Source organism: Pagrus major, chromosome 8 (genome assembly GCF_040436345.1).
Source record: "Pagrus major chromosome 8, Pma_NU_1.0".
NCBI lineage: Eukaryota > Metazoa > Chordata > Actinopteri > Spariformes > Sparidae > Pagrus > Pagrus major.
Genome location: NC_133222.1, coordinates 17,363,506 through 17,391,178, shown reverse-complemented (window position 1 = coordinate 17,391,178; position 27,673 = coordinate 17,363,506). Strand labels below are relative to the sequence as shown.

The 27,673-nt window shown below is 42.7% G+C and overlaps 1 protein-coding gene across 1 annotated transcript in view; it reads left to right on the top strand.

Moving 5' to 3' along the window:
* Positions 1-1,472: 1,472 nt before the first annotated feature.
* fbln1 (fibulin 1) overlaps positions 1,473-27,673 on the top strand; it is a 31,999-nt gene continuing 5,798 nt past the window's right edge. The window contains exons 1-16 of the mRNA XM_073471336.1: positions 1,473-1,527; positions 5,716-5,824; positions 7,579-7,708; positions 10,107-10,266; positions 10,907-10,969; positions 11,059-11,145; positions 11,261-11,398; positions 11,500-11,637; positions 12,665-12,808; positions 12,897-13,022; positions 13,110-13,235; positions 14,309-14,428; positions 14,595-14,726; positions 14,824-14,947; positions 19,809-19,954; positions 21,390-21,530. Coding sequence (XP_073327437.1) covers positions 1,473-1,527; positions 5,716-5,824; positions 7,579-7,708; positions 10,107-10,266; positions 10,907-10,969; positions 11,059-11,145; positions 11,261-11,398; positions 11,500-11,637; positions 12,665-12,808; positions 12,897-13,022; positions 13,110-13,235; positions 14,309-14,428; positions 14,595-14,726; positions 14,824-14,947; positions 19,809-19,954; positions 21,390-21,530 — 1,939 coding nt within the window. The remainder of the gene's footprint in view (positions 1,528-5,715; positions 5,825-7,578; positions 7,709-10,106; positions 10,267-10,906; positions 10,970-11,058; positions 11,146-11,260; positions 11,399-11,499; positions 11,638-12,664; positions 12,809-12,896; positions 13,023-13,109; positions 13,236-14,308; positions 14,429-14,594; positions 14,727-14,823; positions 14,948-19,808; positions 19,955-21,389; positions 21,531-27,673) is intronic.

Genomic DNA, 27,673 nt, shown 5'->3' with positions numbered 1-27,673 from the left:
GCAGGAGGCAATCAGGCGGTAATGTTAGCTAGGAAGTGGTTGAATGCTAACGTTAGCTAACTGGATATCGAGTATGTTATTTTGGCTTGAATTATAGCCAGATGTTGATCCAGATTTTCACATTCCATCTTCTTTCAGTTGCTGATCAGCCAGGAAGTGGGAAATGGTAAAGATTTGTCAGGTTCTCTACATTTATGTGACTTAAACAGCTGTTCCACACTTGACCTTCCCACCCTAAGAATGACGTCAGAGGAGGAAAATGAAATGACCGCCATGTCGATATGGTATGTCCGGTTCGATAATCGGCCAGGCTGATACTTGGTTGACTCATATCTATTATTTACTTTCACGTGTACTTTCGACACTTAAGAACACTTATTGCCACAAAATTACTTTTGATAAAGGTACATTTAATATCCAATACTTTAAGACTTTTACTACTATTCCTATGAGTGACTTTCACTTTTACCAAAGTATTTTTAACATGATATCTTTACTTTTACTCAAGCATGACTTTTGGCAACTTTTCACTACACCGACTATAAGAAGCTTTAATACCAGGGTCAGATTCTAATTTGATCTGTCATCAAACTCAAAGGTAGTCAGTGAATAAATGCAGTTGTGTGCAGACAGTGACAATAAAAATATATATATTTTGAATCCTCCTATTTCCCCTAAATGAGCTATCCAAAAGGTTACGAGGCTTATACAGTCTGGACAGAGCCACAACAGATTTTTAAAATACCCCAAAACCGGCTCCAGATGTTGAATAATCAGTACCGTCATTAGTCACAGGCAGAAAAAGTCTACTTTGCCGTTGATGGGAAGACAATTTCCATGTGTGCATGCATACCTTACAGCACAGTAGCCTGAAGACACTTGCAATTCCTCCAATAAAAAATAAAAAAAAATATGGCAGCCCACATCACCCAAGGTAGTATTTCAGGTCTAATACTTTCCAACACGCATAAAGTTATCAATCATATAAAACATTTTTGAATTATAGGCGCTTTGTATAAACATTCCTGACAGAATATAGAGCTTAACTGCAGCCTGAGCTCACTTCTGAGTATTACAACCAATCTGTAAGTCCCAAAAGCGAAAGTATATCTTAATTATAACACTCTACAAATGAGCTCACGGTTAATGACGTTCATTTGGAGTTCGTACAAAAAGGGGGGGAAAAAAAACGTTTTTGATTGGCAATAAGTGGGTGTCTGTGGCCCCAGCCCGCCCCTCACTGTGCCATAATTAGACGCTCATTCCTGCAGTCACGCTGCAACTGCGACTCACTCAACTCCATCACATCCTCCGACCCACTCTGTCTTGTTTTAAAGGAGAACTGCGGTTTATTCTCACATCCTGCAGAATATAACCACCGTCGGATCAAGCTCGAAGCTGCCGGGCAACTTTATTCGTTCAGGTTTTGTTGTTGTTGTTGTTGTTGTTGTTGTTGGATCTCTTTTCATTCAATGGGTCCGTGTGTGGTGCTGCTCTGCTCTCTGTTCGGAGTTCTCCTTGGCCAAGGTAAGTTACCTTTCTGTAACTTGACGACTTTTTAATGAATCAAGCCAAGCCATGTGAATGTTAGTGGTTTATGATTCTGACGTGTGTGTGAATGTTATATTGCAAGATCGCTTTATTACGCGCATTTATACATGAATGGGCAAAGAGTGAGACCAGAGTGAGACCAGGGGAGGTGATGAATTTGTCATCGGACTAGTTGGGGCATGTGATGAAAGCACAGCTTTACAGAGCTGGGTGCTTCAAAGTGTTGCAGGTCTGTCTCGAAATGCAGGATTCAAAGTAGGATTACAATTTCATTACATATATGTAACAAAACATCACAATTGCTGCTTTAAAAGGATGACAATTGTTTTTTTTCTTCTTTTTTACATTGTTTGCCTCAAAACTTACAATGACGGATGAAGTCAGTTCAAGTAGCTATAAACTCTTTGCAAACTGCATTATAGGATAAAAAAAAACAAAAACTGTGTGTCCTTAACTCTCCCTTTCATTCATTACTGCTTTGCTTAAGCCATTGCCCAGATTCAACTTGATTTAGAAAGCGATAAAGAAAGATGTCACATCACATTAGGAGTGTTAAAATGCAGTTTAACAGACGTTGTAAGTAAGAGTTCTCACTGGCATGGTTTCTTACTTTCTGCCCTGCGAGTCAAAGGCCAAGTGCCTTGGTATGCTGTGATGCTATGTCAGAACGACCATCGTCTCACCAGGACGGGACGATCTAGACAGAGGGGTGTGATTTATACTCGAGCGCCCACAGCAGGGTCACCCAGGCGTGGGATGAGCCGTATCAAAATGCTCATGATCCCGTGGTCACACATGGGGCAATTTTCACAGTCAGCAGGACCACTTTTCTCTAAGCTGCCTTCTCTGTAGGGAGGTGTGTCACGGCTCAGATTGGAGTAAAAGCTATCAGCTATCAGCTCAAACAGTGACGTGACCAAAATTCTTAGAAGTACCCCTGTGTGTCACGCAAAGAACTATTCAAGGAAGGAATTTGACATTGATGATGTTTAACACAGATAAGTAAACAGTATTGTAGTGTAACAGCCTTTTTGTATCACTAAGAAACCTCCAAATAAAAGCCTCAAGCCTGCGAAAGAGATGCACACTGCTGTTGTAAGGCCAACTACTCTGTCTGGGCGGAGCTCCACCACTGGGCTCATTTAGCCTTGTTTACATGAGGCGTCTAGACGCAGGCAAGCCATGTGCTGCTCTGCCAAGACAGAATGGCCCTCAAAACCAGCACAGCCATCCAAGATGAAAATCAGCCGTCTCCAGACAGACAATGCATCACAGAGACAGAGGACCGTGGCAGACTGCATCTAGAGTGGATCATGGCTGTGCCTGGTTTGCCTCTTTTGATAAAACAGCAGCACACAGTTAGGTTTAAGGCACTTCTGCTCTTTCAATTTAGGTTCGCTGAGCAGCAGACAGTGGTGGCGTTGGAATGACAATGTGATGCCTAGTGGGTTAGATGCCTTTCCAGTTTCAATACAAATTGAGTGTTTTGGCAAGAGGAGGTCAATCACTGGTGATGGTCAGAAACAAGAAAGCTTGAACAACTTATACAAAGTCGTACAAACTTCTCTTGACATTTATATGAGGCATTAATGGCACTCTTTTAAGTTTCTATTATCGTATGTTTGTAAGCAACATATTTTTGTTGTAGTCTGACTTGAACCTCCTGGTCTCACTTCACAGCGAGAGGTCTTTAACATTCAGAGACAGACACAGAGACTGAGAGGGCCTACTTGGTAGTCCCATGTGAAAAGCTTTTAAAATGCCATCTCATTTCATCCAGCTGCTACGAGGTTTATTGGCCAGAGGATTCTGGGACGTGCCAGACTTCCAGTAGTCAGTAGTGAGTCAGCTAATGTGGCTGCCTAGTAATAAATCCTCTGTCCATATTCACTCCGGTCTGCCAGGTTAATCATCCTTCGTGTAGTAGCAATGGTCACAATGTTTTAAAGGTCTAGTGTGTAGGATTTAGGGGGAGCTATTTACAGAAATGGAATATAATTCATATTTTTTCATCGGGGTATAATCACCTGAAACTGTCTTGTTTGTCTTGTTTTTGTTACCTGAGATAAAGCTTTTTACACGGTTGATGCCCGAATGGATGGGCCGGAGGGATGGGAGAGGGACACCCTGCAGTGATTGGTTCTCACCTAAGTTTACAGTGAAACAACCCATAACAACAGCAACAGCATACCAGTGTTTCTTACAGAGATTTCAGCATTGAAGATTTCAATTGTATCTTACTCGATTTCCCTGAGATTGCCAGCTGTAGTTCCTCTGGTAAACACACCAACCTCTTCTGCTCGTAACTGTGTCTGTGGGTTAGGCAGAGTGGAGACGCCGGGTGTCCACAGGGTGAGCTACCCCTCCACACACCGAGCTTGGATGTAGGACTAACTTTACTTGGCTTGGAGTGGCAGTCCGCCCATCTGGACATCCGGACTGTTTGCTCTCTCTAGCACAGAGATACTCCGGCAGAGAAGAGTGGCTCCAGAAGACTGCGGCAGCCAAAGAAGTCTGTGTGTTTACTGAGGAAAACTACAGCTCACAATCCCCTGTGTTAACTCACAAGCCTACTCATTCCTAAACACAACCAAGTGAGGACATAACAATCAATCACAGAAGAGTGACCAACACAGTGTCCCTCTTCTGTCCCTCCGGCTCATCCATTCTAGCATCAACTACTGAGTCCACCATGTATCACTGCCATGTTTCTATGGTAGCCCAGAATAGACAAACCAAACAGCTCTTGAGGGAGCCTTTCATGTTTTTAGCTGTAACCACACAACTAGATTTGACAAAATCCTACACAGTAGAACTTAAATGCTGTGCTTTGTTTTCCTGTAGACTAAACTGGAGAAATGACTCACTTTCTACAGAAAAACTGTGTTTTGTTAACTTTAATAAACTCATCGTTGTTAGTCATTGTTGTATCCTGCCCATACTTTGCAGGACTGGGTTTGAACAGTAAGCCTGGAAACTTTCTGGGGGTTTTATTGTCATACTTATTTGTGTTGTTACAAAGCTTATCAATGCTGAATCCTGTTTGTGATGATGACTATTCCTTCTTGTGCTTCATCTTTGATTTAATGGTTATAATAAAATTCCCCCTGCCCCTCAGGGAGAAAGCAGCAAATCTATAAAACTAAGGACTATTCCAGACACTTGTCCTCCCTACCTGATCTAACTTATTATCTTAAGTTGCTGATTCTTGCCAGACTTCTCACGGCATGACGCTGTTTCTCAGACAGATGGGTTTGTTCAGCCCATTTCACAATCACTATCCTCTATGATTCAGGGCTTTCAGTCACCAACCAGCAACGACTCGTATTCTATTACAATGGATCAACAGAATTTATTTCACAGTGAGTTTGTTTTCTCTCTTTTTCTCCCGGTGGACTTATTGTTAATAACAATTTGGCGCACTGTTCCTGGTTTGAGCCGAAGGCAAAAAAAGTCCAAGGGGACGACCTGCCAAAGCTATTTCACGTTTGGCAGATCACACAAACCACAGGCAAATGAATGTACTTGATGTGATTGTGATGGCTGATTGTTTACAGAGTTGGGGCATTCCACGCTCTCTAATCCACATGAATAAACAGCCAGATTACCACAGAGTTGAATGTGCTCCAGTCAAAAATTCTCTCTTGTGTCTGCAACAACATATCCATCATTCATTGTCTTTGGCAATAAAAAATGCCTAAAGCCAGTTTAAATTGCCAGACAGATTTTGAATTTTGTTTTTTCCATCTTTTAAAGAACCCCAGGCAACCTGCCTTCAACAACAATGGCAATATCCTTTTTCATTTGCGTTAGATAGTTAACATTATAACCCCCTTAACCAGCAAAAACAATTTAGCAATCAGCACTTTCATTTTTGCAAAAAGATAATGTGTTTGTCAAAGAAATAAGACAACAGCTTTGAACATATATGATAGCAAATGAAGAGTCTTTGGGGTTTTGACTGTTGGTTGGACAATAGAAACAATTTAGGTGATGTCATTTTAGGCTCTGGGAAAAATGTGATGAGCCATATTCCCCTCATTGCAGGAAAACCAGACTATATCAGATATTGTCAGTCTGACAGAGCACAGTAAATGTGACAAGCACAGATTTACCACTTTTTCACCTGTTCACTTATGCAATAAACATGCCTTGTGTCCGTAGGAGCAGAACAGATTTCGATGGAGGACTGCTGTAAAGATGGTCAGAAGCGTGCCAACGATAACGAAGACTGTGCGTCAATCCCTCTCATCTCTGGGTCAACCGCATGCATGTAAGCAGGTGCTATCTGCAACTTCCTTCTCTCTGATTGTAAATGTATACACCATGAGGCTGAAGAAGGCTGCTTAGAAGTCTTGCCTGGGGCTTATTCCGATATACAAGTCATTAACTGCTGCACCCTTTGTGACAATCTTACATTTTCAATCTGCACCACAGAAGCTCCTGTGGTATTGGCCCCAGGAGAGTCGGCCTGTACCATGTATGCGGGAAATGTCTGCAGGCCCTTAATATGAGATTGCTTTACCTTACTCCTATAAATCTCCAGGCACATTATTCACTTCACGTGAGAGCAGGAAACACTAATAGTGATGGGATAATAACAGGTCTGCTGGTAACCCTAGAAGGTGTGCTGCCACAGGTTCGGGGCCCATAAGCCGGGGAGATCTGCTGCTGTGAACACTGATGGCAAACACATTTACCGTAGCCACCCTAAGTGATCCCAAATTTGTCTAAATTATATGGTGAGTGGGAGAGAGGAAAAGGGGCAGAGGTTTGTGGGGGAGCAGGGTGGAAAAGGGGCGAGGGGGGTCAGAAGAGGGGCTGTTTCAAAATCCAGGAAATACCTTAGAGGTGAAACGCGACATAGAGGGACGATGGAGAGACGCAATAACAGGAAATCTTAACGATTACTTCAGACACCAAAGGGGAAAAAAGCATGAGAGAGAAAAAGTGGAGAGAAGAGGAGAGAAAAGAAAAAACAGGAGTGCGGCTTTGCCCTTAAAAGGTTCTGCAGAGGAGGTGTGCGCTCTGACGTACATTTGAGATCTTCAGTAGTTTATGTGGAAAGAGATTTCTGGTAAGAGTTGATAAAGAGGCTTGTTGGAAATGAGCGAGAGGAGAGGTGAGGGGGCGGCGTTTTATGCTTTCTTTCTTGTAAAATTGAGACAGAGATCGAGACCAGACAGAAACAGACACCCACTCTTAACTGATTAGACTGCACGAACGGACAGCGAACGCTAGACAATACAATGAAATCCGATCAAACAGATATTTTGATAATAATATTCACATGTGAGGAGACGATCCAAATATTGCTTTTGGCATTTTAACAGCCATTGCAGTAATATGCTGTGTTTTATTGATCCCTGTTGGGATTAGACAGATGTTATGATCCTCCCGAGCAGGGAGCTCGGAGTCCAAGGTGGGCTGCAATACTTCCTGTACCAATGTGTTGCTCACTTTATGCTTGTGGCAATGTTTCAAACAACATGCCGTCACTGATTTCTTAAGAAAAATGGCATGATTCCACTCCTGTGATGTCATTGATCCCAAGCAAACTGTATATACTGGCAACTGATAGTCAGCCAAGGAGTTGCTTACAGGACACAGCATGCTTATCTTAAGGGAGTGGTTTGTTTTAGTGGTATTATTGTAACTGTGAATAAGGAGATGTGGAGGTGGACAAATGTTCATCTTGGGACTTATATGTTGACTTGACTCAGGTCTAAAACAACAGAACAAAGGCCTCGGGGAGTACTGCTCGACCCAATTTAAGTCCAGCGATGTCAGCGTTGCAAAACACGATAAACCTCCATGTCCTCCTCTGAATTAACACAGGACTTACTCAACCCACTCATCCACGCATTTTTAGTTTGACAACTCCAAGATCCCCATCAGGCTTGCCTCAGGCGGATTTTAATGGGCTACACTTTAAGGCAGAGTTGTGTTGCACCGAGGAGATTATTGATAGAGCTGAGAATAAATGCACCGCCTGTGTTTTTGTGTTGTGTTTTTTCCTGCTGACAGGATAGTACAGGAGCAGTGCTGTGTAAAAGTGCTTGAGGATAACATGTGCGCTGTTGGTATCAACGTGGCCAAAGACCAAGGAGCCTGCGATTCTTTACTCACCAGCACCTGCGAGACCAAGACTACAAAGGTGTGTTTGTATGTGTGTATGTGCACATTCACATGTTTGTGCATGTGTGCCTTACCAACTGAAGACACCATAAAAGACACAAAAAGACAGAGTGAAATCACTGTGTGCACCAAAAATCTCCCTCTACACAATCAATGTATAGTACATCACTCTGCTGGACAGCCAGTTTGGAGGCAAATGATTGATGAGAGCGATGGTGTTTGCGTGTGTGTGTGTGTGTGTTTGTGTGCACTGTGAGCAGGATGAGGCATGTCACTCCTGGGAGGAATGGAGCTTGTTGCTGTCAGATAGATTATAAATTCTGCTCTGACTCTAGAATCTTCTGCAGGCTCTCGTCCAAGCACTTTTCAGCTGCTATTTGTTTTTTTCTCCCCTAACTTGAACCTCAGAGTGCCCCTTTATTTGCACAAAATACTGCACATCAACACAAGATAGTCACTTTGTGGTGCACTTTGTCAAAAGCATGCAATAGTTGGACATCTTGTCATTACTTTACTTGATGTTTACGTTCTTTAATGTAAAAAAAAAAAAAGTCAGTTCTTTTCTCATACTGTCCATTGCTTCAGCACCTATACTCATCCTCTGTCTGAACACCGTCTCTTTAAAGACCCCTCCCAAAAAGCTAAGTCTGTACTGATTGGTCAGCTCTCACAGGCTTGAGCTGGCACTGCCCATCATGTTTTTGAATCAGCTCTGGCCATGTTTTTGTAAAAATGGTCACGCTTTGGGCGTGGCTGAAGGCAGTGAGTGCATTTGTGACATTACAACACTAAGGAGCTAGGCAAAGTTTCTCAATACAGGCTGTGAGCATTTCTCTGTGGATTATATGTTTTGATAACTTCACGGTATTTATACAGCAGCTAGAACTACTTTATAATAAAAAAAAATATATGAGGGGATGAGATGGTTTTAACATACTCTTGATAAATGTTCAAGTCAGGTTTTACTACATTTACTCTAAGGGTTCCATTACATTATGAAACAAGATATGATAATTAGTCAATCAATCAATCAATCAACCATCAATGACAGCTTAGATTAAACTCATACAAAACTGTAAAGTTGTTAATCTGTAACATTGGGACAAATGGTGAGAAATTACAAAAATATAAAACATTTTTAGGAAATATACTAATATGAGTTCCTGCAGAAGGTTAAATAAAAGATAAATACCACTCTTGTGTCCTACCCATGGAGGTACAGACATGGTTAGCTTTGCAAAACGAGCAGAAGCAGGGGTAAACAGCTAGCCTGGCCCTGTCCAAAGGTTAAAAAACATCTGCCTACCAGCATGTATTGAAAAACATTGAAAAATATAATATTGAACTCAATCGAGGATTTCGCTTGTCATTGTGTCACGAAAGCCTATAGGCGTTGACATTCACACTGACGTCATGACGTAAATCTGATGTCCAGATGTTCGTGGATGACAATGGAGGAGAGGATAACAATGACGCGAAGCGAATATTCTCTCATTTGACTGATATTGTACAAAACAGTGATTATAGCTGCTTTAAATGGAAGTCTTTCCGTGCTTTAAATCAGTTTTATGCATGGCACCTGCTGTACTTTCCTGAGATTTGTTAATTGCACAGTTTTGAACCAGGGCCTAGGTACTGTTAAAGGTCTGCTTTCTTAAAGTTGTCTGAAAACCTGAATGTTTTCTGGGACAGTGTCGAGGCCACACAGACATGCACCCACATGTAAACAAACACAGAGAGACAGGGTAGCAGTTACCTACTGGTACACAACAATTTGAGCTGTAGTATTTGAAAGGCTTGCGTTCAGCTCTGCTATCACCACCGCTACACTCATATGCCCCACACGGTTACATTTCAGGTACATATCCTCAATGCCTCAACCAAAACACAAATACACCCATCCCCCACACACTGCACCTTTCATATGCCTCTCCGACTGATATTACCAGGCTGCCATGATGATTGATTGAGCATGCTTCAGCCAGAGGGGATGATGTCATCTCATCACTGTCTGTCTGTCCGTCTTGCTCCTTTTCTTCTGTCTGTCTGTCTGTCTGTCTGTCAGTCTGAAGCCTGTCACTCAGTTAGCTTGTCTTCTCAGTCAGCCTCCTTCTCTGCCTGCCTGGTTGATTGAGTGCTCGGCTTTTCTTTCTGAATCACACCCTTCCATTTGTCAGTGTTAAAGCCCGACTTATCCACCTACAGTATTTCACCGACCAGCATCATCCCACAATCTCCTTCTTCTTGTTTGTAGTTGTGGTTTTAATTCCTGTGGTGCATTAGGGAGCTGAATCGGGAGATAATTCTTTGTGAAACTGTGTTTTTTCTTTCTCTCCAAGATATTGTGTTTCTCTCTTGTGTATGCTAATGCCACATCATGCACCAAAGCTTATTCTATTGTATTCTATTCTCTGCAGATTTGCTGTAACTGTTGTCTTCTGGGGAAGGAAGCCCGGACAAATGGCCTACCCTGTGACCATGACCTGTCTGTAGGGTATCAGTGTAGCAAGGTGTCACGGGTCTGCTGCATGGAGGGAGCCCCAGACAACCAGACCGCACCTGTAGGACAACTTGAATGTGGGTGAAAAAAACAGTACCATTTTTTATTTCTTATTTTCAAGTTTGTCTGCATCAAACCTTCACAGTAGGGGTGAAAAAACAGAAAAAATCTTCTTCCAATCACATTTAGTGAGTGTTAAAATCAAGGCTCCACTGGTGTTGTCAAACATAAGCACATACTGCCCCCTGCTGAATCTACGTGGTCATTGCTTTTTAGTCATTGCTTTTGGCTTTCAAAGGAGGTACTGTAAACAATGATGACACATTAATGAGATATTCACCTTTTGGCCGAACACATGCAGGTCAGTTTCAGCTGAAGGACGGTAACTCAGGAGCAGGGCAGGGATTTAATGTGTTCCTAATGAGCTAGTTCTCAATCTTGAGATTATTAGTCATATTGAATAGTAACTTGACTATTTTTTAGATTTTTACTGATGGAAGGACAAACAAAGACATTTGAAGATGTCCCCTCAGCCTTGAAGAAAACTGTAATGGACATTTTTTTTGACAGTTTAGTTGATAATGAAAATAATCATTAGTTGCAGCCCTTAGACAAAAGAGATGTACATGTGATTGCTTTTTAAGACAGAGGCATAAAGTGTGAGACATATGCATTAAAAAACATACACTATAAGGATGTCTTTCTCCTCTCGCACAGTACCAAACAAGGATGAAACTAACGAAAAAGGAGATAATCCAGTATTAAGTGATGAGTGCAAAGGTAAGGTTAAAAGGGCTTTTCTAAACATTACTGATTTAAGCGTGCAAAAGAAGGGACAAATTGTCAACATGTTTGTTTTTCTTTTGTAGGGAAATGTGCTCATAACTGTGTGGGCAATGACACTTGTGCCTGTCTCAAAGGCTACAGACTCAAACCAGATGGAAGGAGCTGTGAAGGTAAGAAGTGCTCATCCCCATCTTTGAGTTGTAATTGTTTTATTTGCCAAGTCTCTATTATAATACTGTCCCTGATCAGCACAATAAGAGAATCTCTGCTTTCAAACACTTCCAGATATCAACGAGTGTTTGCTGGGAGCCAGCAACTGTCGGGGAGGAGAGCGCTGCATCAACACGGAGGGCTCATTCCGTTGCCAGAGAGAGGTCAGCTGTGGGACTGGTTATGAGCTCACTGACAGCAACAATTGCAAAGGTCAGTCAAACTCACCTCAGTTCTCCTCTGTTACTGTATATCTGAGTCATGTTTGTTGACAGAGTGTTCAGTACCTATGTTCCTGTGATTTCCTTCCCTAGATATTGATGAGTGTGAGACTGGTATCCATAACTGTGGCCCAGAGTTTCAGTGCCAAAACACCCAGGGGTCGTTCCGTTGTCTCCCTAAAGTCAAGTGTGGTGCCGGCTTTATCCAGGATGCCCTAGGGAACTGCATTGGTGAGCACTATACTAATGACAACAGCAAGACATGTGTGTCTTTAAGGTGATTTTTCAATAGGTCAGTCAGTGTTTTTTGCATGGTGGTATGGTATAGAGAGCACAGTTTGTGGAAAACTAGTGGCCAAACCTTAACAATTTGTGGCTCCTCATAATTTTAGTGACCCCCTGACCTTTTGCCTGAATGAAAGTTCAAATCCAGATGAAAAGTATATGCTCTTCAGTATATAAAATATTTATTTGTTGTTTTTGGTGTAACCCCAGACCTTCCATCGAGGACCAGCATTTGGCCCAAAGTTTCACTCATACACAAGGAACAATGAGATATGTTTACCAAGCTCAATGTCCTCCCTAGAAGGATGGACCTCTAGACTGTAGATATTTTAAGATCTTTCTTCTTTCACACTTTCCTCTCATTCCTCACAAGATTTAATCTAATTTTGTTCCTAATCTATACATTTTAAAAAAAAACTAATCTACTACATGGATAAACATTATATTTCTTGCTCACATTGATGCTCATGCCTTAGACACATACCTTCTCCTTCATGAAGCAACTGACCAACAGAGTGACTTAGAGCCGCTGGTTGCAGCTTCGATGCGATGCGATGCGATACAATACGATACGATACGATACGATACGATACGATACGGTACGGTACGATACGATACGGTACGATACGATACGATACGATACGATACGACACAACATGATACGATACGATACGATACGATGCGATATGATACGACACAACACGATACGATACGATACGATACAATACTATGCGATACGTTACGATACGATACGATACGACACGATACGATACGATACGATACGATACGATACGATACGATACGATACGATGCGATGCGATACGTTACAATATACTTTATTGTCCCTGTAGGGAAATTTGTCTTGGACTCAAATGCTGCGCACATGTAGCTGCTTTTACAGTGGAGATAATAGTGCAAAAATCTTTTTTAATCTTTCTGTGATTGAACAATGTTATCCGTGTCTGTTTTTCAGATATTAATGAATGTGTTTCTCAGACGGAGCCATGCCACAGAGGGCAGGTCTGTATCAACACAGTCGGCTCCTTTATCTGCCAGAGGAACTCTGTTAACTGTGGCCGAGGATACCACCTCAATGATGAGGGCACACGCTGTGTTGGTATGGCAGAAAAAAAACAACCTTTTCCTGCAGCACAAAGCAAATGAGGTGCAAATGATTATGTTCTCTGTTGTGTTCCCCTCTGCAGATATTGATGAGTGTAAGGGTGCTGAAAAGGTCTGCGAAGGTCATGGTTGTATCAACCTGCTGGGCTCCTACCGCTGTGAGTGTGAGCCCGGCTACATCTTCAACAGCATCAGTCGGGTTTGTGAGGGTAAGCAACTGTATCCTCCTCTGCTTTGTTGTCAGGATGTTGTCACCGCTGCATCTTACTGTCACATGTTTTGACTCTGTGCTTTAGATATTAATGAATGCAGGCACTACCCTGGCCGCCTATGCGCTCATAAGTGTGAGAACACTCTTGGATCCTACAAGTGTAGCTGCACCACCGGCTTCAAGATAGCTGGAGATGGCAGGAATTGTGACGGTAAGATAAATATCTAGATCAGGAGAGTTTCACCTTTATATACACTTTACAGTATGTGTTGTGTATACTGTAAGTTATTCTGTCTATACGTAATATTCCCAGTGACTGAAACAATAGAAGCCCCTGTTCCTTTCCTAGTCGGATGACCTTTTAATTTTAATTTATTTATCAAATCCAACTTATCAGAAATTGCCAGGCATAGGACTACAATGTCACAGATTTCTCTCTATTGTTGTCCATGGTGCTTTCACAATCTACTGTTACAGTTGGTAATGCTGATCAATAGGTGTTGGACCCTAAAGCAGATGACAGGAGATGCAGTAGGATAGTGATTTATTGCAGCGGCATACATGCAGACCAGTAGGCAGGCAGGCAGCTACACAGGTGACACGTCCCAATAACAGACGCAACAATAAGCAATGGCAGAGTCTTGATAGGGAATTGGCTGGTTAAATACTTGCAGGGCTGATGAGGGAGAGTGGAACACCATTGGTAACCATTGGTACCCTACTGTTCTATGCCAAAATGGCTGCTGTGAAAAAGGTCTATTGGGTGTGACTGTCAGGTGATCGGGTGAGAAGAGAACATATAGTGACCAGAGAGGAGTTCCTATAGATGTGTTTGGGGAGATGGGAATGTGACTGGAAGGAGGGATCCAGTGGCAGATTTTGGAAGTCTACAAACATTTGTCAACATTGAGACAAGCATTCAGTGTCCCGCACAAGGACGCTCACGAATAATCATGGCCTTATCAGGTCAAACAGCATTTTAACAATCATTCTGGTTAAAGTGTAAAAACTGGTAAAACTGGCAAGTGAAAGAAACCTTTGAAAAACACTCAACCTACAGTCACTTACAAACATACTTTTGTCCAAAGTCTCGTAGATTTCAGCCCAATCTCAGTCGCCTGTTTACATGAAAATCAAGCATATAGCAATGTATGCATGTGGTAAATCTTGAAATCCACAGAAGGGGACTCTTGCATATTATTCTCCTGACCACTGTGGTGCACTTGTCAGTTAACTCGTGGGAAACAGTTCATATTGGTCTGTAATCATCTTGTTTCTGTGCAGATTTGAATGAGTGTGAGAGCAACCCGTGCAGTCAAGAGTGCGCCAACGTGTACGGCTCCTACCAGTGTTACTGTCGCCGTGGCTACCAGCTCAGTGACATAGATGGCATGACTTGTGAAGGTAAAATTTAACCATTTTAACATTTCCTGTGAGGGACATATTTTTTAAAAAACAATTCAACTTTCTTCTGTGTATTTCAAAGGCAATTTGTTCTGCATTCGGTGAGTTCCAGGTGCTATGGTACTCTCTGGTTTGACTTGTTTTCATGCTCTGTGACATTTTTTAGACATAGATGAGTGTGCCCTGCCCACTGGAGGTCATATTTGCTCCTATCGCTGTCACAACACACCTGGCAGCTTCCACTGTTCCTGTCCAGTCAATGGATACACCTTGGCTCCCAATGGACGAAGCTGCCAGGGTAAGCTGTCTTTACTTTGACGTTGCACATGATGGTTGCAGACTTATGTCAATTTTTCGCGAATGTTTTCAAATCACTTTTTTTCTTCTGCACCCAGATATTGATGAATGTGTGACAGGAACACACACATGCACAGAGAATCAGAGCTGCTTTAATATACAGGGAGGATTCAGATGCCTGTCCTTCGACTGCCCAAACAACTACCGGCGTGTTGGAGAGACGTGAGTATCCGGATTGCGTCTCTGTTGTACACCGTGTTTCTGAACAGGAACAGCTTTAAATGTGTTGTCTGTGCTCATAGCAACATGAGAATAAATAGACAGGCATAAACACTCACAGAGCAAGGTCCATGTTCCTCACAGTCAAGTCTGAGCGGTCATCCTACTAAGATCTCTGAGTATGACAGTAAACAATATTAGGCCCTTTTAAACTGACCCTAATTCATACGTATGGATCAAGGCTCTGCATGTCCAGTATGCTCAATGCTGGAAAGACTTTAGAAAAGATCCGGCTGTAGCATGACATGCACATGGATATTTTCTCATTGGCTCAATTACAGTAGAGGCTGTGTATGACCACCCTGTTACGGAGGCACCAGTGACAGAACCTCTTGCATGATCCCACAGAGGGCACCGCGACTGGCCTGTCAAGTGTAAAAATGCTGCAGACTGATGATCCTCCCACTGCATGCCATGCACGGCAAATGAAATTCACACCTGGTCTCTCTTTTTTCTTTCTCTCTGTGCCTGTTTTGTTCTGTCTTCTCCCGTCCTGCCCCTGCCCCCCCACCCCCACCTTTCTCTCTTTGCAGTCGATGTGAACGCTTGCTTTGCAATGAGTCTGTCGAGTGCCTGGCCATGCCCCTGAGAATAACCTACTACTACCTCACCTTCCCCACCAACATCCCCGTCTTCACCAACATCTTCCGCATGGGCCCCTCCCACATCGTGGCCGGCGATGACATCCAGATCGCTATCACCGATGGCAATGAGGGCGGCTTCTTCAAGACGGAGCGGGTGCCCACCGGCGGCGTCATGTCGGTGGCAAAGCTCATCAACAGGCCGCAGGACTTTGAGCTGTCTCTGGAGCTGAGGCTGCGTCGCTACAGCATGCTCAGCACATACCTGGCTAAAGTGTTGGTGTTTGTTACCCAGGAGGAGCCCAGAGTACCTTACAATCCCCTGCTAGAATAAGCACAAGAGCTACGTTGGCTTACACAAGTTATTACACTCTTAAAAAGGATGTGTCATTTTAAATGCATTTAAAAGTTCACCCCTACACAAAACGCTTGTTAATTAGTAATTATTTTAAGACCAGTATTCATCTATTATAACCAAAGACCTTTAATGTTTCTTTAAAATGTGAAAATAGATATTGCGATTGAGCGGTGCAAATGAAAAGTTCCATATAGATGAGAGGATTGATACTACTCTAATATCTGTAGATTAAGTATACCGCAAGCAGCTGGCTAATATAGCTTACCATAAACATTGGAATCAGAGTGAAGCAGCGAGTCTGGCTCTTCTCAAACGTAACCAAATCCACGTCTACAAGTACCTCTAAAGCTCACTGATTAACATGTTGTATGTAACCAAAGTGTAAAAACAGCAGGTTGTGGTTTTCCGGGGGTTATGTGTTGGACCATTTCTTGGCCGGGTATCATAACTTCCTGGAGTCTCTGCAGGTTTCCTGGTAACCTCACAGCGACTCTAGGAGATTCTATGAGAGTGGCATCGATCCTCTCATTTACAAGAAGGCGAGTGTTTGTATCTGGTAAAATGTAAAATTATTCACATTTTCAATTTATCGAATCACAACAAACAAACAGACACACTCAGTCTGGGGCTTTCAGGGTCCCTGGTGGTCCAGCTGCCCTCTTTGTCCAGTCAACTATCCAGCCTCGTCTCCACTGTAGCAATTTTGTTTTCATAAATTAACACAAATATGACTGTCTGACACTCTGAGCGTGTGTTGAAGATGACACAACCTTTTTTTAAGAGTGGATCTGACAAAACAAAACGAAACATAAACACACAAGATCAGAGGAAAGAAGCACAGGTTTTAGTACTGTAGCATTTTACATAATCGCCTTTTTTAACACCAGAGTTAAGGATCATTATTCAGCTGTTTAAAGTAGGTCCAGTTGAATGTATCTTCTTGGAGGTAAAGCATTGTGATAGCCGCTAGGTGGCGTTCTAGGTCAGCGAAAATCATAAAAGGGTAACGACCCAAGTGTGCCTACAACTGAGTGTAATTTGATGATGGTTGCATGTTAAAGTCTGACGTTTTGCAGTATTTTATGGTTTATGTGTTGGATGAACAGTTTTCTATTAAAATTGAAATAGAAATAACACATGTTCAAGTCAAATCCAGTTCTTGATAATGGTGCATTGTGGGGTTTTAATCAAATACAGCATAGGGAGCAGCTGGAATGTGAGGCCAAATCACAGATGGAGGCATGAAGACTTCCTCACATAGCATCATATTACTATTATTCCAACAGCTTCAGTGAAGAGGAAATCTAATGATGCATGCAAATCTTTAGGAATGCATATATTTCAAGTTAAAGGTAGATTTTAAGGTCTCATTGATTAGAAAAAATGGTCAACTGACTACAAAATGTTTACACACAAGAACAACACTAAAAAAAATAACACGTTATTAATAATGTTATTAGTTATTGTTTTTTTTTCTGATTATTATTAACACTTTCGTAATAAATAATGTTTTAGTTTGGCCAAAAGAACACACAAAATGTCCCATCTGTGAGTCAAACCCTTCAGTTATATGCTATATGAGCATATACCTCAAATTTCACTATTAAGTCTGTGAAGTAATTCCACACCTCAAAATTCCAGTCAAAAATGGGCCGAATTGGGCCTTTAATTGCATTTTTACTTCCAATCCCCAATTCACTTACCTTGCACCGCAAATACATCTTTCTGTGGCAGTTATTTTTTTGCACATCTCTTTAGCTCCCATTACATTTTGGGCTTAATGTAAAATACACAGATTTCCACTGCAGACTGTGGGTGTAAACCCCAAAGCAGACAGATAATCCAAATGAAGGCTGAGTAAGTGACATGCGATGGGATGCAGTGGCAAAGGAGAGGGAAATGTGCACCAGCAGGAGAGAGTATAAATAGTTTGACGTGCTGTGAGGCTGCTGCCCGAGGGCTGTGGCTTATAATAACTGTAAATTCAGATGTCCTAGGTTCCTCCTGTCCTGAGCTGTCAGGCCAGTAAGGATGCACTTGGTCCCCAGTGGGGATATCCTTAAAATAAGAACATAGTGGTGCGCAGAAGGTTTTTTCCTCCCCTTTGACATTGAGTTATGGGGCTCTGGGCTCTGGCCGGTGGTCTGAACAATTTGTGGTGCAGCAACATCACCGCGCACAGAATGAATGATGCCCTGCAGTGTTTGTGTTGGGGCGTTATCAATGTGCCGACTATAAATAATAATTACCAAAAAAATAAAAGGCCCTACGCTTGACCAGAGGACTTTCATCCAAAAAGTCTGTTTTTCTTTCTGGTCTGAAAGTATTGGGGTTTTTCTCCTGGGCTGGGCCACGTGAGGCATGGGGAGATGAAGAAGACGTGCATTTGCGCATGCACGCGCACATACACAAGCATGTTTGCATGCACAGAGGCACACATGCACAAATGAACATACACACACACATTCGGTGCAAACAAACACATTTCATTAACAGACACATGGAGCTGTAATTAACTCCACTTGCTGCCCTTGCTTTGAAGTGCCCATCTGTGTGTTAGGGGGCAGTTCACCCTGGGTCATTATCTTCTCGTAAATTTACTCTCTACCCCAACAGAGCTTTCACCTCGTCCTCTAGAGCCCCGCTCGGGCCTTTCTGCAGCTCAGGCCGTGGTATTATAAACTAGGAGAACATTTTGTGGGTTTGGCCTGGGCCAAAGCAAAACTTGGACCCACCCGCTAATTGCTAATTACAAGCCCCTACCCAGTGGTGGCTTGACTTTTTGTCAGGGGCTTCTCTCCTCGCTCTCCGTGGAAGGAGCCCTGCAACCCAAGCCGTGCCTGGGCTTTGAGCTGCAGCCTATAGGTCCCCTGAGGAGCGCCAGAGATCCACGGCCCATGACTCACAATGTGGCTATATGGCTGCCATGCACATTAACTGGACTTATACATGGCAACTTGGCTGTTTTCATAACCCAATATAGCCGTGTACTGACTTGTCTCCTTTGTGAAGTTGAATTTAACATCTTGGATGTCAAAGTCAGGCCTTTTATTTTGTTTCAATAGCTCTCTGATCACAAGTTCCCCCGTAGTTTCAAAGAAAACTCCTGATTTATGAGGTTGTTAATGCCTTAGAAACATCTCTCAAAGTCTAATGTAGCAGGCAGGTAGTGCGATACTTCAGGTGGCGTTAGCTTTAGGAGCCAGCAGAGGCCCTCCATTCCCTCCGACCTGTCACTGATTAGTCTGTGGAATAAACAAAGCCCTAAATAATAGGATGAGAGCTGCCCTGGGGAGAGGCTGGGGAGTTGTCTAGTCATGTTGCTCACAATTTAGGAGTCTTTTAGAACACTCCCTTTCCCCATAAATCCTCCTCAAGAGATTATCTGATGTGAAGCCGGGGATGCTCAGCAAATCCAAATATTTTCCTGAGCAGGTTATGGATCATTCTCTGTGAGTGTAGTAATTCATTTCCCACACAGCTTGAAATAGTGCATCAGAAAAGCATCAATGGCAGCGCTAGTCTCCACAAGCTACAAAGTTTGGCATCGGCATGAGCTTTGGCCATTGTTGGTTTATTATTCTTCCAAGCCACACAGAATTTGATTGTTTTTGATGTTGACTGCTATATCCAGTATCCCTGCTGTCTTGTTCAGATATTGTTTGTGTAGCGGCCATTGGAGTTGTCCCACTGAGTTCTTGATTACGCAGTGGGCTGCTCCCAAGGATACCCTGTTATTGTGAGCTTTAGAGACCAAAGGCGGTTGACTCTGAAGTCTTTATATAGACATTACCTAAAGGTCAGAGGCCATGTGTGTGTTTGTGTTTCCTTTTTTGTGGGTGTGTGTGTTTGTTCTCTCCTTTAGAGTGGCAAGGCTTCAACGCTCTGACACCGTTCGCTGTATGAAGACCTGTCAGCCCAATGACGTCGCCTGTGTTCTGGACCCCACGCATTCGGTGTCCCACACCTTCATCTCCTTGCCCACTTTCAGAGAGTTCACAAGGCCAGAGGGTAGGTACAAGCCCATTTTCTCTGTGAAAACTGATGGCGACATTTTCTTTTTTTCATTTTTCCAGATGGGAAAATACGTGTAAAAAGTGTGAAAAGGGGAACAAATACATTCATGTTTCTTTGGGGAAAGTTCCTTTGGGAATAAACAAGTCTAAAAAGAAATGCTTATTCCCTGTTTCACCAAGAGTGACATGAGAAGATTGATACCATTATTCCCAAAATATTGAAATGTTGCTTTAACACAATAGAGGGCAGAAATACGTTAGCATTTTTTTGCACTTCCAGTTCCCTTGTCTTGTAGTCAAGGTTTCTGTTTTAAATGGGTTTTTGTTTAAATGCCTGATATAAGGTCTATGGTCAACACAAGCTTTAGAGATTTCCATGTTGTGTTCTACAACAGTCGATCAATTCATAGTAAAGTGTGTATACTATAGCCAAAAAAGATGCTCAGTGGTGGTCACGTTTAAGTAATGCGACTGCAGTGTAGTTTATTTATAGCCTCACGTTAGCTTTTTACCTCTGGCGAATTTAATTTGCGCTTCAAAAATCATAAAAGTAGTGTTCATCTTTGAAGATCATCTTGTTAATTTTTTGCAATAATCCAAAATCCAACTCAAAAATCCTAACTTGCCATCTTCTGGTCTAGCCTACAAGAATACGTCATCCCTGCAGCACCCTATGCCTAAAAAATGACTTATCATACGAGCTCCACTAAAATGTGTCCTGTGAAATCCCTCTGCATTTCCACTGACCCACAAAGGCCCATATTTGAGGCTTTTCCAGTTAAGATCTTTGGAAACAACAAATTTGAATTTAGTATAATAACTTGTGGTTTTTTAGCGTCAATGTGGTCCACAGCCATTTTTTTCTCTTTAGCTCTACTTTATTCCCTTAATCTCTGAGCATCCATCACATACATGTACGTTTCCCTGCAGTTGTCACAATCCATATGACTACTTCTGACCCCCAAATTAGCTATTCCATGATGCTCTCCATACAGTCCAAGCTTGGCTGGCCCACACCAGAGAGTAAGTGACACGCTGGTTGGATATGAGTAACCACTGTAATCACATGCAGACAGTGACAGCTGACAAGCATCTATTGGCCGCTGTGCAGTGCATGTTTCAGACACACTCATGGTCAACGTCACGGGGAGTTAAGCTCTTGTCATATCTCATAAGCTCTGAGTTGGGGTGTAAAGGCCTCAAGGCCTTCCAGTTGAACAACAGTATTGAAAAGCCTCAACCTTCCTGTGACCTTCTCAGTGTACAATAAACAGACGGTTCCATCTCCCATTTTATTGTTCTACTCTTGGAAAGGAAAAAAAAGAAAAGAAAAGCAAAGAGTTGGCACAAGCTTGGCAGCACAATCCTAGTGTCATTATGAGGGTTTAGGCTCCAAAAGCTTTTTGTGTCTAATTGTTATCTTCCAACAGAAATTGTTTTCCTGAGAACCACGGTGCCGGCTTACGGGTCCTATCACTTAGGCAGTTACGACGTCAAGTTTGACATCCTGGACGGCAACGTGGAGAACGCCTTCGACATCATGAAGCGGGTTGAGAACGGAATGTATGTGGGTGAGTACTGGGATTTTGTGTGATGATGGACCAACCTACTGCCGATATTTGACAATAGCAGCTTTAACATGCAGCCTCTACCAACCGACAGCGTCTGTGACTGGAAATTGCATTTTCTTTTTGACAAAGGAGGCGTTTTTTCTTTCCTAATTTTCTCATTTTGAAATATGTATGCCTTTTTTTCTGTTTTTACAAATCAAACTCACATGTGCACATTGAGAAGGGGCACAAAGGAATCCCATAAGGAATGTCTGGACGCACTGACATAAATGCATCTGACACGGCCCGTTACGGTCTTTGCAGTGTGGTGGCATCGTGTAGCTGTCATCGTCATCATTGGGGCTCTTGGTGTCTTTGTCTTTGGAGAGTTGTCCTCTGTGTGGCTCTCTGAGACAGACGAAGGCCTGTTTCTGTCTCACCAAATATTTGGCATAGATTTTCACAGTCTTGTGGTTAAACAAAGTACCATTTAATTCACTTATCTATGGCTATGCTTATTCCAAGCAGATCATTATTTTCCACAATAACTTATGGTGGTCTGAAAGTACAGGAAAAGAGTGTATAAATCCATGCGTGTGCTCACGTGAACATCAGTGAGCATGAGCATGAGTGATTGCAGTTGACAAGCACTTCATCATAACTACCTGTTCGGCGACCGCCAGCATACAAAAAGAGCCCTGTGCTAGTTCAAGTAGGAGCAGCAGATACCATCTCCAGTGGCGTGTAACAACAACACATGTTTGGGTGGAAGCCATTCCCATCTTTTAGTCTGGTGGTGACCCAAGGCTGCTGTATGCTTCTGGGAGAGCTGAACTGAGCCTTGGCCTTGGGTGGATGAGGGTGTTGTAAGCCCAGGGATGACACATTGTTGGGCCCGTCTAGGTGTTTTTGTTTTGGTTTTGTGTCGAGATGCAGGCAGGGTGGTAGTGGAAGGACACCGTTTTCTTCTTCTTCTTCTTCCCTCGCTGATGGATGAAGGGATGGCCTGTCAGTATGCACATCTGTCTTTGCAGAAAGAAAGGGAGAGAGGGAGGAAGAGAGTGTGCGACTGTCAATGGATTGTGGGCACACGCGCTCTCTTGTACACTTGTGTGGAAACAGAAGAGTGCTTATCAAACATACCCACACAAAGACATGAGAGAGAACTGCAACAATTCACATAATTCACAGTTAAAGCAGTTATAATTATATTGTATTCCCTTATAATGGTATGTTTTTGTTGGAATGCATAATGGTGTAATTCTGCATGAGCGATAAGCCTTATTTTGTAATATAATGTCTACTGAGTGTGTCTGCGTGCGTGTGTATAAAGAGGATTTAGGAGAAATTCCCTGTTTATGGTGGTGCTCATTTGCAGGGGCAAGTATGTAAGTGTATGTGCGAGGGAGGGAGAGAGAATAAAACGGCGGAGGGAGAAAGACAAAGTGAGAGACTGTGATTCAATGAAAGAGGAAAGCGAGAGAGAGAAAATATGTGCAGAAGTAATCCTGGGCGCTTTGCTTCATGTGGTTAAATGTATTGTTCCATTTCCCCACGCTAGGCCTCAGTGTCTCGCCGAGCATTAGAGCACTTAAACTGACGACCACATGAAAGGCCTGTTTGTGAGAAGCCACTTCTCTCCCAAACCCTTTGGATGCTTATTGGATGCAGCTCTTGCATGTTAGCACCAGTTGCCCATCACATATCCAAATTGAGGCCCTGTGCACTGGAGCCTTCGGTCACTGACTGCTCGCTGTGAAGTGTGGCGTCCACGGTGCGATGAAGGCCCTCTTGGTTTTATTTAGTGGGTTGTGCTGCTGGTGCTTTGGCCCACAGATGCTGCCGTTGCGTAACCATTGTGTGAGGCTCGCTGACGTGTCACTTAAGGAAGCTTAGTTTCCAGTATCTCCAGTGTCTCCAACAGTGGTATTACAGCTTGGTGGGATGTGAAGAGTAGCAGACATTGAGGCTCCACTAATGAACAAGTGCGTGAACTCAAACTAACTTTGGCCATTATTTTTGGCCACTTTTTGTGTTTTTGAAAGGGACAAAAGAGGCAATTAGGAATCCCCAGAATCCATCGCTAACGTGAAAAAGTGATTCTTAAAAGGTTTGATTGGCTGACACTCTTTTCCGTTCTGCTCTCTTACTCAATATTTCAAAACCAGTCGGCTGCACACAGGCACGCAGCGTTTGCACAGACATATGTGCGCATACACACACACACGCACACACACACATATACACTTACATAGCCTGACAGTACACCAAATAGTGTAAGAACTGCACCACTCTTTCCTAGTTCTTGGTCATCCATCACTGGATTTCCCACCACTGTCACATCTGGAAGACAACCCTGACAGCCTTATGCATCTGTGCAAACAGAACAGGCTTTCAGCACTTGGAAAACATGATCAGAACCAATCAAACACTTACAGATTCCCATGGCGACCACAGTAGCACACCGGCGACCACACAAATCCCTGCAGGTATGTACAGCAGATCCCCCAAAGTGATATATATAATCCTCACAACAAAGACAACATTTGTGACACATCATGCGCATATTTGGAAACACAAACAGTGGAGGAATGCATTACTCATTCTGATGCTGACATCCACTCATGATTAGGGACAGGTTGTTTGAATAGGGTTGAGAATAAGATGATTGATTTTGGCAGTCGGCAGGTGGATGGATGAGCCCTCCCTTTGAAAACACTGGAAAGCACTGTGGTCTCTGCTGGAAGTGTGGGCCAACTCTAGGGCTAACTCTCTAACTTCTTACAGACTGTTGGTGGTTCCCCTGTTTGATATCTGTCAGTGACATACATCATTGTGGGGATCAATATTGTCTTTGAACACTCCTCACTGAGGGTATCATAGGCTAGTGTAGCATTTTTACCTTCATGTTTCTGAGCATGCATACAGTCTTTCAGCTTTACTTTAGCAGTTACTAAAAGGGGCTCTGTGGAACTTCTGTGTTCTGCTGGAAGCTGGTCTATTAGTCTATGTTAGCGGACTCCAATTCTAAACTAGCGATAGCTTTATTGCTCTCTGTTAGCAGAGCGGAGAGAGGCACTGAGACAAGACACTCGAGAACGAGAACATAAAGTCACGTCCTTGGGACTGTTACGGAAAATCCAATATATGTCCTTCACAAAAAAATCCATAGTCCAGCAGCATTAAAGGTGCAATATTTAAGAATTTTAGGTGTAAAACATCCAAAAATGTATTAAAATTATCAACAGAATGTGAAGAAATAACAGTTTTGGCGTTATGTCAAAGACGTCTATGTATTGTGTTGCAGAGATACAGTATCTGCTGAAGTTAGCATGCTAACCAGCTAGCCCCTGGCCAGTTTGTACCTCTAGAGACGATAGCCCTGTAGTAAACAACACCAACACTTCCTCAGTGCTCTGAGCTCACGGTCCGGGCAGTCAGTTAATACAACCACTAGCTGCACTGTTAACTGAGCTCAGTAGCTACAGTTAGCCAGAGTTAGTGGTTACTCTGGTGATATGTTGCCCACTATTTTTTGGGAGTATGAATACGACAGGTGGCCTATTCTTATATATTGCACCTTTAAACAACTTAATCAAGTCGCTTGCAGGCTTGCACAGGTAACTGAGAGAGACAGGGAAGGTCTCATTTTTCATGTCACATTACAATCCGCTCACATGTAGGCAATACAAAATGATCAATACATGTAAATTGCGACAAATTTTTACCCCTTTAATTGTTGTTGAGGAAAGATTTTTATGCAGGGAAAATATGTGACAATCCACCAATCCCATTTCTTCCTGTCCACCATGCAAAACAAGGAATTAACAAAAGCAACATGCAAATCTGTAACTACATGTCAAGACAATTTTACACAATTATGTGACTTGTAATTTTTACGTGACTGAGCCTGCTAGTTGACCAGTATCCATGTTTTGAAATCGAACAGAATTGAATCAGTAGACAGCTGTGGAATCAAACAGTCAGCAGATGTTTAGTCATCCCTTAAATGTGTCCAAATGACTCCTCTTCATGAGAATTTATTTGTCATGGAAGGATTTCACTGTTCCATTAATCACTGCTGTCTGACTGATTTTTTTTATTTATGTTTAGAGAGCAACTATCTTCTCTTCGTCAATTGTACCCGCCCTCTGGGGAAACTGTAAGCCTAAGACGCTGCAGCTAAATTCCATTCATTTTTGAAATGCAGGTGGAAATGTGCCTTTGCGGTTTATATCATCTGCTGAGAATAAATACCTTCTGCACTGCCATTGGCACAGTACTGGCAGCCAGTGAAGGCATCCAGTAAGATGAATGAAGGAGGAAGTGGACAGTGTGTCTCTATGCAGGTAGTCATGGTCGTCATCGGTGAAGCCGTCCACAGTGGCTGGTGGAATGTGAGCTCACTGTGTGAGATATGACTACTTCAGAGCCAGTGGTGCTTGTGGCTCTGGCTTGTGGCTGCACTGGTGAGGAGTTGAAGACAGCAGCGGAGATAAGCAGACAAACAGCTCCTCATGTTTGAGTGGCTGTCACTTGGATGAATCATGACATTGGCAGCAGCAGGCCCACCAGAGTACACCGAGCCCATGAGGAATCCTTGCTTGTCCCGCAAGAGATTAGTACAGTACAGCTAATCAAAACAGGGTCTTCTCCACCCAAAAACCCCATAGGGTGGTCCTCCACCATCAATGTACTGATGAACAGATAGTGATGCAGATATGTCACGCTCGCAGAGACATACCATACACACAGTTGAACACACACTGGTATGTACTCATATAATACATATTACTTGCAATAAAACTGCCGTAATATTTCATCACTTACACTTATCTCGCCTGGTCTGGTGAGCTATTTGATATATACTCCTCATTACTCTTTGCTGTCCGGCACTGTGATTTTAAGAAAATGTAACTTTGTTTAAGTAAGCTCACTTCACAAAATTAATGCTCATGTATAAACATGCCAAAAGAGATAGTACTGAAGTACTTAAACAGCTTTTCAAGAGACTGTATACTTTATCCAATTTATAACATAGATGGAGAAAATAATAAAAGAAATCTTAAATTAAAATGCAAACAAAGCAGATATTCATCTCATATCCTCTGCATTTACTCAACATTGTCCAGCCTGCTTCTTAGTTATGGGCCTTAGCTTTGAAAGGTCACTTGTAATATAGTGCAAAGGTTGTGGTAATGATAATGGTGCGTGTTATGTCATCTCAGCTGCTCTGGCCCACAACTGCTAAAACAGAAAGTCCAAGAAAAGAACAAACCGATTCCCTACGGCTACTTCTCAATGATGTCACTACCCAGTGAGTGACACGGTCCAACAATGACCCATGGGCCATTTGAGAGATCTGTAGCTATGACTTGTTGTTAATTGACCTTAAAATATCAAGCCACATACGCTGGCCTTTCAGAGCTGGGGTGGGCAGGGCTCCCACCCCCTCTTTGGAGTGGTCAGAGTTGTGTTTGGACAGCCTGACCTGACTGGTCATCCACGTACCAGTGACCAGTGACCAGGCTGTAAACACCAGATCCAGTCCCTGAGGGGCCTGTACACTTTGTCCTCATTCAGTGTGTTGTGTTGGCAATTTGAAGGGATTATATTTTAGCCATGCTGACGGGTTATCAAAACTTGAAATTGGTTGCTCTGCTAATGGGGTAACAAGGGAGCTAGTTAGCAGTTGCTTTGGCATGCCTCCTAGCTTTTATGGACCTTTTGGAGAAAAGCAGTAAAAAAAAAGGATCTTTGACTAAGAAACCAGTCTTTGCTGTCTTTACATTTCTGCCAGCAGTGCTCAGCTGTACATCAGCGATATGGTAAGATACAAAACATACCACAGTTGGAGCCATAATGATTGTGAAGAATGTCCTCCAGTACCCTCTTTGCATACTGGAACTTTGTCCACCACCTGGATATTCTCCAATGGTTTCCCTGTAGTGAGCATGCATAGTGCCACAACCAGTGTGTCATTATACAATACTGTGGTGAGGCCAATGCATATTTTTCATTTGTCTCTGGTGTTAAACCCGTTCATTTTGAATTTTGTCATACACTTCCTCGCTGAGTTGTAGAAACCAGAAAACCCCGAAATTGTACTGTTTACATGTAACCCTTCAATATTGCAGTCGTCTTGGCCATGAAGGATGACAAAT